Source organism: Pongo abelii, chromosome 19, assembly GCF_028885655.2.
Source record: "Pongo abelii isolate AG06213 chromosome 19, NHGRI_mPonAbe1-v2.0_pri, whole genome shotgun sequence".
Taxonomy (NCBI): Eukaryota; Metazoa; Chordata; class Mammalia; order Primates; family Hominidae; genus Pongo; species Pongo abelii.
The window spans coordinates 72222082-72239521 of NC_072004.2; the positions used below are offsets into that span (position 1 = coordinate 72222082).

Consider the following 17440-nt stretch of genomic DNA (forward strand, 5'->3'; position numbering starts at 1 on the left):
CCCAGGCTGGAGTGCAGAGGCGTGATCTCAGCTCACTGCAACCTCCACCTTCCAGGTTCAAGCGATTCTCCTGCCTCAGCCTCCCAAGTAGCTGGGACTACAGTTGTGTACCACCATGCCTGGCTAATTTTTGTTTTTACAAGCTCCACCTCCCGGGTTCACGCCATACTCCTGCCTCAGCCTCCCGAGTAGCTGGGACTACAGGCGCCTGCCACCACGCCTGGCTAATTTTGTATTTTTAGTAGAGATGGAGTTTCCCCACGTTGGTCAGGCTGGTCTCCAACTCCCAACCTCAGGTGATCCACCCGCCTCGGCCTCCCAAAGTGCTGGGATTACAGGCATGAGCCACTGTGCCCAGGTGTGCATTTTCCAAATTAATATTTTAATAATAAGCACGGGCCAGGCCAGGCCGGGCCAGGCGTGGTGGCTCACGCCTGTAATCCCAGCACTTTGGGAGATGGAGGCGGGCGGATCACAAGGTCAGGAGTTCGAGACCAGCCTGGCCAACACGGTGAAACACTGTCTCTACTAAAAAAAAAGAAAAAAAAATACAAAAATTAGCCGGGCATGGTGGCGTGCACCTGTAATCCCAGCTACATAGGAGGCTGAGGCAGGAGAATTGCTTGAACCCAGGAGGCAGAGGTTGAAGTGAGCCGAGATCACACCACTGCACTCCAGCCTGGGCGACACAGCAAGACTCTGTCTCAAAAAAATAAATAAATAAAAAATAAGCACAGGCCAGGCATGGTGGCTCACGCCTGTAATCCCAGCACTTTGGGAGGCCGAGGTGGGCAGATCTCCCGAGGTCCGGAGTTCAGACTAGCCTGGCCAACGTGGGGAAACGCTGTCCCTGTTAAAAATGCAAAATTAGCCAGGCGTGGTGGCACACTCCTGTAATCCCAGCTACTCAGGAGGCTGAGGCAAGAGAATCACTTGAATCTGGGAGGCGGAGGTTGCGGTGAGCCAAGATGGCGCCACTGCACTCTAGCCTGGGCAACAAGAGCGAAACTCTGTCTCAAAGAAAAAATAAAATAAAATAAAAATAAAATGGCTGGGTGCGGTGGCTCACGCCTGTAATCCCAGCACTTTGGGAGGCCGAGGTGGGTGGATCGCCTGAGGTCGGGAGTTCAAGACCAGCCTGACCAACATGGAGAAACCCCATTTCTACTAAAAATACAAAATTGGCCAGGCGTGGTGGCGCATGCCTGTAATCCCAGCTACTCGGGAGGCTGAGGCAGGAGAATCACTTGAACCCGGGAGATGGAGGTTGCAGTGAGCAGAGATCTTGCCATTGCACTCCAGACTGGGCAACAAGAGCGAAACTCTGTCTCAAAAAAATAAATAAATAAAGATAAAAGTAAAAAATATTGGCCGGGTGCGGTGGCTCACGCTTGTAAACCCAGCACTTTGGGAGGCCGAGGCGGGCAGATCACGAGGTCAGGAGATCGAGACCATCCTGGCTAACACGGTGAAACCCCGTCTCTACTAAAAATACAAAAAAATAAGCATGTTGGCAAGCGCCTGTAGTCCCAGTTACTCAGAGCAAGAGAGTGGCGTGAACCCGGGAGGCGGAGCTTGCAGTAAGCCAAGATTGCGCCACTGCACTCCAGCTTGGGCAACAGAGGGAGACTCCGTCTCAAAAAAAAAAAAAAAAAAAAAAAAAAAAAAAAAAAATATATATATATATATATATATATATATATATAAAAATTTGGAAAATACAGAAAAATAGAGAAAAGTATTCAGTCTCACCACCCAAAGACAAGTACTGATTCTAATCCTACTCTTTTATTGATACTGTGTTTTTTCATTCCAATCTTTTTTGTTTTGATTTTCTCTCTTATATTCTTAGTAATTTTTTTCTTTTTTTTTTGAGACGGTCTCACTTTGTTACCCAGGTGGGAGTGCAGTGGCACAATTATGGCTCACTGCAATTTCAACCTCTCAGGCTTAAGCGATCCCCCAACCTTAGCCTCCCAAGTAGCTAGGCTACAGGCGCACACCACTGTGCCTGGCTAAATTTTGTATTTTTTTGTAGAGATGAGATTTTGCCATGTTGCCCAGGCTCGAACTCCTTGGCTCAAGCAATCCACCTGCCTTGGCTTCCCAAAGTGCTGGGGTTACAGGAATGAACCACCATACTTGGTAATAATATTCTTAAACATTATTTGTGTTGTGTGTATGTGTGTGTGTTTTGAGATGGAGTCTTGCTCTGTCACCCAGGCTGGAGTGCAGTGGCGTAATCTTGGCTCACTGCAACCTCCACCTCCCGGGTTCAAGTGATTCTTCTGCCTCAGCCTCCCGAGTAGCTGGGACTACAGGCGCCTGCCACCATGCCTGGCTAATTTTTGTATTTTTAGTAGAGAGACAGGGTTTGCCATGTTGGCTAGGCTGGTCTCAAACTCCTGACCTCAGGTGATCTGCCCACTTTAGGCTCCCAAAGTGCTAGAGACATGAGCCACCATGCCAGCCTCAACTGTTGTATTAAATTCCACATTCCATAGATGTTACCAAAATAGTCTCAGTAGTCTTAAAATATCTTTATGCTTATGAACTCCACCCTTGTATCTAAAAGAACTGGTAGTTGGAGAACAAGTTTTATTCCGCCACCCAGCAGGAAGCCTTGGCATCCTGTGGCCCAGTGCATGGTTTTGGGGGATGAAGCTGACCCTGGTTCTTCATGTCTCCAGGTGGGAAGAAAAGATCCCTCTGGCAAAAACCACCCTGGAGAAGACCTGGCTGTTCCACGAGATCGGCCGCTGCTACTTGGAGCTGGACCAGGCCTGGCAGGCCCAGAATTATGGCGAGAAGTCCCAGCAGTGTGCCGAGGAGGAAGGGGACATTGAGTGGCAACTGAACACCAGTGTTCTGGTGGCCCAGGCACAAGGTATGGGCTCAGAGATGACCACCCTACCTTTTCCAGCCTTCAGGCCCAGCTCACACCAGGGCTAGGAGTCCTGTGGACTGAGTTTACCATCCCATTGTTTCTCCTTCCCAGATTATTCTGAGAGTGGTGATAAGCCACTCCATTTTTGACCAGCATGTGATTAAGTGCCTACATTAAGCAAAGTTTGGTTAGAACTTGGGGTACTTTGAGCCTACCTCTGCCCTTGAGGAGCTCAGCTGCAGACCCACACAGCATCGTGTCATCCTCACAACAGTGCCCATGTATTGAGCCACTTTCCTTCTGCCTTGGTACTTTGTTTTGTTTTGTTTTGCTTTGTTTCATTTTGTTTTTGAGACGGAGTTTCACTTTTGTTGCCCAGGCTGGAGTGCAGTGGTGCGATCTCGGCTCACTGCAATCTCTGCCTCCCAGGTTCAAGTGATTCTTCTGCCTCAGGCTCCCGAGTAGCTGGGATTATAGGCGTCTGCCACCACACCTGGCTAATTTTTTGTGTTTTTAGTAGAGACAGGGTTTCACCATGTTGGCTAGGCTGGTCTCAAATTCCTGACCTCAGGTGATCCAACTGCCTTGGCCTCCCAAAGTGCTAGGATTACAGGCGTGAGCCACTGTGCCTGGCCCTGTTTTGTTTTTTGAGACGAAGTCTCACTATGTTACCCAGGCTAGAGTGCAGTGGCACAGCTCACTGCAACTTTGGCCTCCCAGGTTCAAGCGATTCTCCTGCTTCAGCCTCCAGAGTAGCTGGGATTACAGGCGCACACCACCACGCCCAGCTAATTTTTGTATTTTTAGTAGAGACGGAGTTTCACCACGTTGGCCAGGCTGTTCTCGAACTCCTGACCTCAGGTGATCCACCTGCCTCAGCTTCCCAAAGTGCTGGGATTATAGGCATGAGCCACCACACCCAGCCAGCATTCTTGTATTGAATCATTATGATGTAGGCATTATCATCCTCATTTTAGAGATAGGGAAACTGAGGCACAGAGAGGTTCAGTAGACTCCCCAAGTCCTATGAGGGAACCTTTTTTTTTTTTTTTGAGATGGAGACTCACTCTGTCGCCCAGGCTGGAGTGCAGTGGCGCGATCTTAACTCACTGCAACCTCTGCCTCATGGGTTCAAGTGATCTTGTGCCTCAGCTTCCTGAGTAGCTGAGATTACATGTGTGCACCATAATACCCAGCTAATTTTTTGTATTTTTAGAGATGCGGTTTCACTATATTGGCTGGTTTCAAACTCCTGGCCTCAAGCGATCTGCCCACCTCAGCCTACCAAAGTGCTGGGATTACAGGTGTGAGCCACTGCGCCTGGCCGAGGAAACCTTTTATTTTTTAATTTATTTAATTTATTTATTTTTATTTTTTGAGATGAAGTCTCGCTCTGTCACCCAGGCTGTAGTGCAGTGACACAATCTCGGCTCACTGCAACCTCTGCCTCCTGGGTTCAAGCGATTCTGCTGTCTCAGCCTCCCGAGTAGCTGGGATTATAGGTGTGTGCCACCACTCCCGGCTAATTTTTTTGTATTTTTGTAGAGATGGGGTTTCACCATGTTGGTCAGGCTGGTCTCGAACTTCTGATGTCAAGTGATCTGCCTGCCTCGGCCTCCCAAAGTGCTGGGATTATAGGCATGAGCCACTGCACCCGGCCTCCAAGGGAACCTTTTAGAGTGATGGAAATGTTCTAAAATGGGATTGTGGTGGCCATTGTACAACTCTGTAAATTTTCTTTTTTTTTTTTTTTGAGATGGAGTCTTGCTCTGTCACCTAGGCTGGAGTGCAGTGGCACAATCTTGGCTCACTGCAACCTCCGCCTCCTGGGTTCAAGCTATTCTCCTGCCTCAGCCTCCTGAGTAGCTGGAATTATAGGCGTGCACCACCACACCCGGCTAATTTTTGTATTTTTAGTAGAGATAGGATTTCACCAAGTTGGTCAGGCTGGTCTGGAACTCCTGACCTCGTGATCCACCTGCTTCAGCCTCCCAAAGTGCTGGGATTACAGGTGTGAGCCACTGTGCCCAGCCTCAACTCTGTAAATTTTCTAAAAATCATTGAACTTTATCCTTACAAACCGGTGAACTTTATTTATTTATTTTTTTGAGAAGGAGTCTCACTCTGTTGCCCAGTCTGGAATGCAGTGGCGCGATCTTGGCTCACTGCAACCTCTGCCTCCCGGAGTCAAGTGATTTTCCTGTCACATTGAGATAACTTTAAATTACATACTCAGTTAAAAATTAGGCTGGGGCCAGGCATGGTGGCTCACGCATGTAATCCCAGCACTTTGGGAGGCCGAGGCAGATGGATCACCTGAGGTCAGGAGTTTGGTACCAGTCTGACCAACAAGGTGAAACCTCGTCTCTACTAAAAATACAAAAATTAGCCGGGTGTGGTGGCACACGCCTGTAGTCCCAGCTACTCGGGAGGCTGAGGCAGGAGGCTTGAATCCAGGAGGCGGAGGTTGCAGTGAGCCCAGATTGTGCCACTGCGCTCCAGTCTGGGTGAAAGAACGAGACTCTGTCTCAAAAAAAAAAAAAAAAAAAAAAAATTAGCGTGGGCATAGTGGCTCACACTTATAATCCTGGCACTTTGGGAAGCCAAGGTGGGAGGATCGGTTGAGCCCAGGCGTTTGATACCAGCCTGGGCAACATAGGGAGATCTCATCTTTACAAAAAATAAGGCAACATAAAGCGACCTCGTCACTACAAAAAATAAAAAATTAGGGCCGGGCACAGTGGCCCATGCCTGTAATCCCAGCACTTTGGGAGGCCAAGGTGGGCAGATCACAAGGTCAGGAGTTCAAGACCAGCCTGGCGAACATAGTGAAACCCCATCTCTACTAAAAATCCAAAAAATTAGCCGGGCGTGGTGGCGCATGCTTGTAATCCGAGCTGCTCGGGAGGCTGAGGCAGGAGAGTTGCTTGAACCTGGGAGGCGGAGGTTGCAGTGAGCTGAGATGGCGCCACTGCAGTGAGCTGAGATCCTCGCGACTGTGAGACTCTGTCTCAAAAAAAAAAAAAAAAATTAGCTGAGTGTGGTGGCAGGCACCTGTGATCCCAAATATTTGGGAGGCTGAGGTAGAAGGATCACCTGAGCCCAGGTTGAGACTGTAGTGAGCCATGATCATGCCACTGCATTCCAGCCTGGGATACAGAGCGAGGCCCTGACCCTCACTCCAAAAAAAAAAGAAAGAATGAAAGAATAATTCTGAGTGATTTACTCTCTTGAATAAGCATGTGACTCCTCTGCAGACCTTTAATGTCAGAGTCCCACTGGTCTTGGAAGGAATACTGCAACTCCACATATTTTCAGAATTACATTTAAATTTCCTTTCAAGTGTAATAGCCTTTTTTTTTTTCTTTTCTGAGATAGAGTCTTGCTTTATCACCCAGACTTTAGTGCAGTGTCATGTCCCTGTATTCATGGCTCACTGCAGCCTCAACCTCCCAGCCTCCGGTGATTCTCCCTCCTCAGCCTCCCGAGTTGCTGGGACCACAGGTGCCTGCCACCATGCCCAGCAAATTTTTTTTTTGGTAGAGACAGGGTCTCCCTATGTTGTCCAGGCTGTTCTGGAACTCCTGGGCTCAAGCAATGCTCCCACCTTGGCCTCCCAAAGTGCTGGGATTACAGGCATGAGCCACGGTGTCTGGCCAAGTGTAATGGCCTTTTATTTTATTTTATTTCTTTTTGAGATGGAGTTTCGCTGTTTCACCCAGGCTGGAGTGCAGTGGTGCAATCTCAGCTCAGTGCAACCTCTGCCTTCCAATTTCAAGTGATTCTTCTGCCTCAGCCTCCCAAGTAGCTGGGATTACATGCGTCCACCACCACGCCTGGCTAATTTTTGTATTTTTAGTAGAGACGGGGTTTCACCATGTTGGCCACGCTGATCTCGATCTCCTGACGTTGTGATCCACCTGTCTTGGCCTCCCAAGTTGTTGAGATTACAGGCGTGAGCCACCACGACTGGCTGTAATGACCTTTTAAAGTCTGACTTATGAATACAAGGGCTTATTTTCCCCATGGGTCTCAAAGCAGTGCTTGGGAGGAGGATAGATCTTGGATATACTCAATTGTAAAAGAAAGCAGTGGTTTGTGAAGACCTTGGCTGGTAAGCACTTTCTCCTTTATGAAGCTCTTGGCCAGGCAGGGTGGTTCACACCTGTAATCCCAGCACTTTGGGAGGCCAAAATGGAGGATTGCTTGAGGCCAGGAGTTCGAGACCAGTCTGGGCAACATGGTGAGACCCTGTCTCTATTAATTTAATTATATATATATATATATTTTGAGACAGGGTCTCACTCTGTCACCCAGGCTGGAGTGCAGCAGTGCAATCTGGGCTTACTGCAACACTGACCTTCTGGGATCAAGGGATCCTCCCATCTCAGCCTCCCGAGTAGCTGGGACTACACTCATGCAGCCCCACACCCAGCTAATTTTGTATTTTTGGTAGAGATGGGGCTCTCACTATGTTGCCCAGGCTGGTCTTGAACTCCTGGTTCAAGTGATCCGCCTGCCTTAGCCTCCCAAAGTCCTGGGATTACAGGTGTGAGCCACCACACCTAGCCTATGTATGTATGTATTTATTTTTAATTAATTAATTTTTTTGAGACAGTCTTGCTCTGTCACACAGGCTGGAGTGCAGTGGCGTGATCTCGGCTCACTGCAACCTCTGCCTCCCGGGTTCAAGCAATTCTTCTGCCTCAGCCTCCCGAGTAGCTGGGTTTACAGTCGCCCGTCACCATGCCTGGCTAATTTTTGTATTTTTGGTAGAGATGAGGTGTCACCATGTTGGCCAGGCTGGTCTTGAACTCCGGACATCAAGCAATCCACCCACCTTGGCCTCCCAAAATGCTGGGATTACAGATGTGAGCCACCACACCCGGCCTGACCTATGTATTTAATTTTTTAAAATGAAGTGAAGCTCTGAGGGCTCTAATCAATCACTCAATCAATCTGCTAATCATTTCAGTCCCAGCTCCAGCACTAATTGGCACGGAGAGCCCAGATCAGCCGCTTTTTCTATAGGTTCAGATTGTACCTGAGTGGGGCCTGGACTCGAGACAGCTGAGGTTCCAGCAGCTGGCCCATGGATTGCATCCAGCCCTCTATGCTTTGGTCTGCATATCATTTTTGAAAAAAATGAATGACCACTTAAAAAATACGAATTTCTGGCCGAGCGGTGGCTCACACCTGTAATGCCAGCACTTTGGGAGGCTGAGGCAGGCAGATCACCTGAGGTCAGGGTTTAAGGCCAGCCTGACCAACAGGACGAAACCCCGTCTCTACTTAAAAAACAAAATTAGCCAGGTGTGGTGGCATGTGCCTGTAATCCCAGCTACTCGGGAGGCTGAGGCAGGAGAATCGCTTGAACCTATGAGGCAGAGGTTGCAGTGAGCCGAGATTGCCCCATTGCACTCCAGCCTGGGCAACAAGAGTGAAACTCTGTCTCAAAAAAAAAAAAAAAAAAAAAGAATTTCCTGTTCTGGAACAATCTAAAGATGGAGCAGCATGCGGTTTTCTCCTCCACTCTAGAGACATATGATGTGTGAACTAGACTGCACCACAGTCCCCTTCTCTCACCAATGCCTTTGAATGAGGCCCAGGTTCCTCAGTCCTGGTTCTCGATGGTGACATAGCCCAGGAACAAGGTGGAAGGGATGGTGCTGAGCAGCTCAGTGATGCTTCCCTGGGGCCTGGGACCCACTACAGCTCACACAAGCTTCTGATGGGCCCTGGCAGTGCTCGAGTAGCCAGAGGCTCCATCGTGCACCACACGTTGTCACACTCTGTGTTGTGCCTTCTCCCCTTGCTCTCCAGTGAAGCTGAGAGACTTCGAGTCAGCCGTGAACAATTTTGAGAAGGCCCTGGAGAGAGCAAAGCTCGTGCATAACAACGAGGCGCAGCAGGCCATCATCAGTGTGAGCCTTTCCACCCACCGGGCTTCGGGTGTCAGGAGTGGGGTCGGGTAGTCAGGCCTTCAGTTCCCCCTCAGCCTGCTTGGGCAGCCATTCCACAGCTGTTTTTGTTTGTTTGTTTGTTTTGAGACAGAGTCTTGCTCTGTCGCCCAGGCTGGAGTGCAATGGCACAATCTCGGCTCACTGCAAGCTCCGCCTCCCGGGTTCACACCATTCTCCTGCCTCAGCCTCCCAAGTAGCTGGGACTACAGGCGCCCCTCACCACGTCCGGCTAATTTTTTGTATTTTTAGTAGAGATGGGGTTTCACTGTGTTAGCCAGGATGGTCTCGATCTCCTGACTTCGTGATCCGCCCGCCTTGGCCTCTCAAAATGCTGGGATTACAGGCGTGAGCCACCGCGCCCGGCCCAGAAACAAAAATTTTACAAAATCTATTTACCTTTGCTATGTACTCTGCATGCTGATATTTCCTATTGCATTCTGTTTTCTTATTTTTATTTATTTATTTATTTATTTATTGAGACAGGGTCTCACTCCCGTTGGCCAGGTCAGAATGCTGTGGCACTGTTATGGCTCATTGCAGCCTCGACCTCCTGGGCTCAAGTTATCCTCCTGCCTCATTTTTACATTTTTTTGTAGAGATGAGGTCTCACTATGTCTTGAACTCCTGAGCTCAGGCAATCCACCCTCCTCAGCCTCCCAATGTGCTGGGATTACAGGTGTAAACTGTGCTTGGCTTTTTTTTTTTATTATATTTGTTTTTTGAGACTGAGTCTCACTTGTCACCCAGGCTGGAGTGCAATGGTGTGATCTTGGCTCACTGCAACCTCCGCCTCCCGGGTTCAAACGATTCACCTGCCTCAGCCTCCCGAGTAGCTGGGATTACAGGCGCCTCCCCCACCGCGCCCAGCTAATTTTTGTATTTTTAGTAGAGATGGGGTTTCACCATGTTGGCCAGGCTGGTTTGGAACTCCTGACCTCAAATGATCTGTCCGCCTCGGCCTCCCAAAGTGCTGGGATTATAGGTGTGAGCCACCTCACCTGGCCATAATTTTTGTATTTTTAATAGAGATGGGATTTAGCCATGTTGGCCAGGCTGGTCTCGAACTCCTGACCTTAGGTGATCTGCTCGCCTCAGCCTTCCAAAGTGATGGTATTACTGGTATGAGCCACCATGCCCAGCCTTTTTTTTTTTTCTTTTTTTAAATAGAGACGGGGCCAGGCATGGTGGGACCTAGCCTGGGACCCAACGTGTTGCTGGGACTCGGCAACATGGCGAAACCCTATCTCTAAAAAATAAAAAAAATTAGCCAGGCGTGGTGACTCACTCCAGCCACTTGGAAGGCTGAGGTGGGAGGACCACTTAAGCCTGAGAAGTTGAGGCTGTAACAAGGAGTGATCTCACCCCTGCACTCCGGCCTGGGTGACAGAGCGAGACCCTGTCTCTAAATAAATAAATAAGTAGAGATGGAGTCTCAGTATGTTGGCCAGGCTAGTCTCAAACTCTTGGCCTCAAATGATTCTCCTGCGTTGGCCTGCCAAAGTGCTGGGATTACAGGCATGGGCCACTGTGCCTAGCCTTATTTTCTTATTTTCTTTTTACTTTTTATTTATTTATTTTTAGACAGTGTGTCTCTCTGTCACACAGGCTTAGTACAGTGGTGAGATCATAGCTTACTGCAGCCTTGACCTCCTGGGCTCAGGCAATCCTCACACCTTAGCCTCCCATCTAGATGGGACTACAGATGCATGTCACCATGCTGGGGGCTAATTTTTTATTTTTTGTAGACTCAGGGTCTTACTCTGTTACCCAGGCTGGTATCAAACTCCTGGACTCAAGTGATCCTCCTGCCTTGGGCTTCCAAAGTGCTGGGACTGAGCCACTGTACCCAGCCCTCATTTTCTTTTATCAGCAGTCTCCAAGCTTTTCGGCACCAGGCTCCAGTTTTGCGGAAGACAATTTTTCCATGGACCGGTGGTGGGGGAAATAGTTTCGGGATGAAACTGTTCCACCTCAGATCATCAGACATTAGATTCTCATGAGGAGTGTGCAACGTAGATCCCTCACATGTGCCGTTCACAATAGGGTTCTCCCTCCTATGAGAATCTAATGCCACCACTGATCTGACAGCCTAATGCTCACTTGCCGACCCTCCGCTCACCTCCTGCTGTGTGGCCTGGTTCCTAACAGGCCATGGACCAGTCTGTGGCCCAGGGTCTAAATTGACGTTAGGACTTGCAGTTTGAAAAATACTACCTCCAGGAGACAAAAAATCTAGTGTGATTTCGTCATTCTCTTGCCTAAACCTTTTATTGCTTCCCGGGTGTCTCTGTTTCTGACTTTTTCCCACAGGGGTAGGAAGGCATTGGGTAAGCTCTCCCCTGTGGGCCTCTCCAGCCTTCCTGCTGGTCAGTCCCCAGCCCCCATCACCTTGCATTCCAGCTCCAGCCAATACCAGCTTCTCGTCTTCCTAAACAGGCTTTCTTTTTTCTTTTCTTTTTTTTTTTGAGACAAAGTCTTGCTCTGTCACCCAGGCTAGAGTGCAGTGGTGTGACTACAGCTCACTGCAGCATTGATCTCTGGGCTCAAGAGATAAGTATCTGAGACTACAGGTGCCGGCCACCATGCCTGGCTGATTTTTTTTTTTTTTTTTTTTTTTTTTTTTTGAGATGGAGTCTTGCTCTGTCACCCAGGCTAGAGTGCAGTGGCACGATCTCGGCTCACTGCAACCTCTGCCTCCCAGGTTCAAGGAATTCTCCTGCCTCAGCCTCCCGAGTAGCTGGGACTACAGGCGCCTGCCACCACACCCGGCTAATTTTTTATTTTTAGTAGAGACGGAGTTTCACCATCTTGGCCAGGCTGGTCTCGAACTCCTGACCTTGTGATCCGCCAGTCTCGGCCTCCCAAAGTGCTGGGATTACAGGCGTGAGCCACCGCGCCCGGCCAACCTGGCTGATATTTTTAATTTTTACTTTTTGTAGAGATGAGGTCTCACTATATTGCCCAGGCTGGTCTCGAGCTCCTGCACTGAAACGATCCTCCTGTCTCAGCCTTTTAAAGTGTTGGGATTACAGGTGTGAGCCACCACACCCGGCCTAAACAGGTTTCTTATGCCTCATAACATATGCTGTTATCTCTGCCTGGAATATTCTAAACCTTCCCTTCCCACCTACTTCACCTGGCTAACTCTCACTCAACCTTTAGGTTTCAGCTTAGATGTCCCCTCTTTGAGGCGGCCTTCTCTGACCCCTCAGTCTGGGTGAAGAGCCCTCACATCTGGCTTTCACAGCCTTGATATGTCCCCCATCAAAGTCCACGTTGTGCACTTGTAATTGCCTAGACTTCCATTGCTCAAGGAGGCAGCTGCTAGCCACGTGTGGCTAAAGTTAATTAAAACTAGGCTGGGTGTGGTGGCTCATGCCTGTAATCCTAGCACTTTAGGAGGCCGAGGCGGATGGATCACTTGAGGTCAGGAGTTTGAGACCAGCCTGGCCAACATGGTAAAACCCCATCTCTATTAAAAATACAAAAAATTAGCCAGGTATGGTGGCACACACCTGTAGTCCCAGCTACTTGGGAGGCTGAGGCAGGAGAATCGCTTGAACCCAGGAGGTGGAGGTTGCATGAGCCAAGATCATGCCATTGCACTCCAGCCTAGGCAACAGAGCGAGACTCTGTCTCAAAAAAAAAAAAAAAAAAGTAAATAAAATGTAAAATTCTCAGTCACACTAGCCACATTTCAAGTCATTAATAGCCACATGTGAGGCCAGGTGCAGTGGCTCACACCTATAATCCGAACACTTTGGGAGGCTGAGGCGGGTGGATCACGAGGTCAGGAGATTGAGACCATCCTGGCCAACATTGTCTCTACTAAAAATACAAAAATTTAGCCAGGTGTGATGGCACACTCCTGTAGTCCCAGCTACTCGGGAGGCTGAAGCAGGAGAATCGCTTGAACCTGAGAGATGGAGGTTGCAGTGAGCCAAGATCACGCCACTGCACTCCAGCCTGGGCGACAGAGTGAGACTCCATCTCAAAAAAAAAAAAAGAAAAAGCTACATGTGGCCTATGGGTGCTACATAATACAGATCTAGAATAGTCCCATTGTCACAGAAATTTCTGTTGAATAGTGCTGGCCTAGACTGTCTCAGGAGGCAGAGACCAGGGGAGAAACTTGGAGGTGCTCTGGGCTCCCCCACCCCACCCACTCCCAGTGCATCCAGGTGGACGCACAAGCTCAGTAAAGTCTGCACACCAACCTCACAGGTGCACACTCACCCAGGCCTCTTCCTCCCGCTTCTGACCAGACAGCTTCCCTAAGCCCTTCTCACAGCCGAATTCCAGAGCACCACTGGCACGCAGCTGGACCCCAGGAAGTATCTGCTGGAGTGAAGTAAATGGGGCCCCTGTCCTTGGGGAGCTTGTGCCATCATTGAAAGAAGCCAGATTGCATAACTTGTGGGCAGCAAAGGGGCATGGCCTCAGGGACCAGCCTGGGGTCTGGTCTGCAGGCACCGGGCAAAGAGAGCAGGGACCCTGAGAAGTGAAGGCTCAGGACACTCCCAGTGGGAGGAAGACCTCATGCTGTGCTCTGAAGGACAAGGACAGCAGAGCTGGCCAGGCCGAGGAGGGGCAAGTGCACTGAAGACGTGGGAGGCTGGCGCTGAGGGCCGGTGGCCGGCAGAAGAGAGATCCTGGCCTGGGTCCCAGAGCTGGGGGGGTTCCTGGTGGCGGGGGATAGTGGTGACGGAGCCCCAGACAGTCAGCACACCAGCCTAGACTTGAAGGGCTGTGGACAGCAGAAAAGTGACCTGATCTCTGTTTTTTAGGAGGCAGGTTCATGGTGAGCTGTTTGTAAGGACTATGGTAAGGCTAACACTGCCCTCTCATGGCGGAGAAATCATACCCAAAAGACCCCAGCAGGCGCAGTCTATCCCCTGCCACCACACAGCCCAGGGAAGCCCAGGCCTAGCATGTTGTCGTCCTCGTCATATACGCCGTGTCCCCAGCTCTGGCTTCCAGGCGAAGAGCACCCACCTCACTGCAGCCCTGCCAGATGTACCATGCGCCACATACTTCCATGTGATCGCCCTGCAGACAGAGAGCATGGCCGTTCAGTTCAGGAAATATTCACCGAGTGTAGATTGGCTCCAGGCTGCCAAGCCCAAATGTGTGCGGCCATTGTCCTTGCCCACAAGAAGATTACAACGAAAGGCCAGACACAGTGGCTCACACCTGTCGTCCCAGCACTTTGGGAGGCTGAGGGCAGGAGGATCACTTGGGTCCAAGAGTTGTAGACCAGCCTGGGCATCACAGCAAGACCTTGTCACTTAAAAACAAGAAACAAACAACAACAACAAAAAACAGTTACTCGGGAGGCTGAGGCAGGAGAACGGCGTGAACCCAGGAGGTGGAGCTTGCAGTGAGCTGAGATCGCGCCACTGCACTCCAGCCTGTGTGATAGAGCGAGACTCTGTCTCAAAAAAAAAAAAAAAAAAAAAAACAAAGCACAAACTCTGGTTCATGACCAGCACCATAGGGGACTAGGGGAATTCAGAGTGAGAGAGCCCCAGCTGGGAGGCAGAGCTGGAGGCTTTCCAACAAGGAGGATTTGAGGTCACCTTGAAAGCTAGGCAGTAGTTTGAAGGGTTAGGGGCAGAGAGAAGGTACCTGTGACCCTCACTTACTCCTCATGGGACCAGGCCCCTGACCCCTCACCCTCCTGGATTGGCAACTCCAGGTAGGAAGGCTCACAGTGGGAGGGAGGTGGGGGGTGGGCAGACCAACACCACAAGAGAGTGCATCCAGGCCCCGGAGCTGCTCGGTAGACACTACCACGTGTAGCTGGTGTTCTGTCAGTGCCAGCCACGGGCCTGCTATGAGCAAGAAGGCAAGACCTGCCCTCCAGAGGCTCACAGGCTGAGCTCCAGGCCCCTATGGATCGTGCACTCGAGTTTGGGAAACTGCAGACATCCTGGAAGGCCCTTCTGAAGGCAGGCCAGCCCCCAGCCTGTCCCCTTGGAGCGTTTCTAGGTCTCTTCAGTGCTGCCTTGCTGAATGCTTGCAGGTTTGGATTGTCTTTTTGCATTGACTGAAGCCAAAAGCAGCTTTAGGTAGTTCATCTAAAGGTAGAAATGAGTAAATGGACACAACTCCCAATACATGCCTAAGCCCAAGAGAAATGCATTTGACTGACTCGCAGTCATGTATCTCTCAGATACAATTTGGTGTGGATCATTCTGAGTCAGTAAGTGTAGATTAACCTGAGGGTAGGGGTCATTGGAGGGGCCAGAGGGAAACCGTGGGTGGCAGGTTCCCACCAGAGCCCTGCCTTCTGGGATTGATCTGGGTGGGGAAAGTTAATGGTATAGGTGCCAAACATAGGGGCTAAGCTCCCTCTACCATCCACAGGCCTTGGACGATGCCAACAAGGGTATCATCGGAGAATTGAGGAAAACCAACTACATGGAGAATCTCAAAGAAAAAAGTGAGGGAGGTAAGTTCCTGAAACTCTGAAGAGGCAACTTCAGCATTCTCCCTCTGCTTTCTTTTCCTCTAGTCTGAGACACACGCGACAGCAGCTCCCCAATCTGGGGGCTTGGCACTGCCCACCACGCATTCTAATTTCAGTGCCACCAGCAGCCCTAGCCTATCTCTGGGGCAGTAGAGGGCGAGGATTCAGCCCAGCATGGGCTGGACTGTCTGGCCCCAGAGCGCACTCATTTCTCTCTTCAATTGATTCATCAAGTATATGGTGAGCACTTGTCATGTACCTGGAAGGTGTTAGATTCTGGGAAGACAGAGGCCCATCCCTGCCCTGGAGGAGCCCATGGCCCTTTGGGCAAGGCTGACCAGTGAAGTTGTCAGCTGCTGGGATCCTGCACTCAGGTGCTACACCGAGGTGGAGGTGTGCTGCCATGAGGGCGCATGCAACGGGGCATGGGCTCCTCTGGGGAGGCAGAGGAGGCTTCGACGAGGAAGAATCATCTACCTCCAACTCCAAAAGATGCCCAGGAGTTTTCCAGGAGAGAAGTGGGAGAAGAAAGGCATTTTCCAGCAGGGAACAGCAGGGCCAAAGGCACAGAGAAAGAATAACAGTAGCTACACTCTGGGGGCTCTTACTGCGTGCCAGGCACTGGGTTAAGCACCAGACAGGAGTGATCTTGTTGGGTCTTTACCCCGCTAGGAGGTGTAGGTGCTGTGGGGGGAAAGGGAGGCTGAGTGAGGTGAGTGCTCTGCCAGAGTCATGTAGCTAGGGAAGGGTGACCCGGGGCCCCACTCTCCCCACCTACGGCGGTGCTCTCAGGCCAGCAGTGTGATGGGTAGGTGCAGAGGGGCATGAGGTGCAGAGGCTGCCTGACAACTGTGCCTTACCACATTCTTTCTCACAAGGTCTCCAGGGAGTAAAGAGGCCTTTGGCCCCCTGCCTTTGGGCTCTCCTTTCCTGCAGGGAGGGAGTGAGAGAAGGAGAAGCAGAAGATGGCTGAGCAGCCCTACCCCACTGGAGAGGGGCCTAGAGGAGCAGGGGTGTTAAGCGCAGTAGCCGACCCCCATTCATGCTTCCCGCAGGCCAGGCATTCTTTCAAAGACTTTGTGTGCACGGACTCATCCTATCTGTATCCGTTCAGGAACACTATGAAGGACACGTGTTATTAGCTTGACTTTATGGAGGACATGGAGGTAGAGGGGTTAGAGGCTACAGTGGTTTTCAGTCTTGGGCAGTCTGCTCTAGAACCTATGTGTCTAGTGACACAGACAGCCTTTTCCTGCCCGTCTGTGGAGCTCTCACTCCAGCCAGACTGCAGTGAACAGAGCTGGGGCTGGAGGTCCGGGAGGACACAGCCCAATGCAGATTCTCGGCTGCAGCCCTCCAGGCTGCAAGGCTGAAATTCTTTCTGGTCCAGGCAGGGCAGCTGGAGGTTTCTGGGCACCTGAGCAGCCAGATGACAGCCCTTTATTATCCAGCACCTGCTCTGTGGTGGCTGGACCCCCTCAGAGGGGCTCTGTCTCTGCCCCCACATGCCCTTTGAGCTGCTCTGAGAAGCCACAGGAGCAACAGCTGTGGAGAGAGACTCTGCCGGGAAGCAGGCAACACCCCAGTCTCCCTACCCTGGCCTGCGTCCTTCTGCCTGGAGAACTGCCGGGCACATCCCTCTCAGAACAGCAGGTGGCAGCATTGCATCTGTTTTCACCTCCAAAGGGCTGTGACCCCTGAGACCCAAGACCCTCTGCAGATACCTCAGTAACTAGTGGTTTCCAGGAGGAGAATGTAAGACAGACGCAGAAGGGGATGTAACTTTTCTCCATAACTGATTAAAAAAACAAACAAACAACCATTTAGGAGCAAGGATCCCTTCGCTTGTAAAATAACTCTTCAGCCGAACTTTCTGTTAGCAGTGTATATCTTTATAGGAAACCTATCTTTTTCCGTATGTTTTTCCTATATTTTCATAGGAAACCTCCCAACAAATAATGAATGTGCTTCCCAGGGACAAAGAGAAAGTGTCAGAATGAAGATGCTGGAGAAAACCCTTCTGTCGTTTTCCAGCACCTATGCTATTTCTTGTAGGGAAAAGAGAAGGTGCTCTGGGGTCAGACTGTCCTGGGTTCAAATTCTGTCTCACTTGCACAC

General features: G+C 50.4%; 1 protein-coding gene across 4 annotated transcripts in view; it reads left to right on the forward strand.

Moving 5' to 3' along the window:
- Positions 1-17440, forward strand: part of ODAD4 (outer dynein arm docking complex subunit 4) — a 42082-nt gene that overhangs the window by 21485 nt on the left and 3157 nt on the right. For 3 of the 4 annotated variants that reach the window (XM_024235086.3, XM_063718824.1, XM_054546408.2), the window contains 3 exons: positions 2691-2887; positions 8711-8811; positions 15220-15304. In XM_024235086.3, the coding sequence (XP_024090854.2) occupies positions 2691-2887; positions 8711-8811; positions 15220-15304 (383 nt within the window). The remainder of the gene's footprint in view (positions 1-2690; positions 2888-8710; positions 8812-15219; positions 15305-17440) is intronic. The other variant, XM_024235087.3, reaches the window with a different exon arrangement.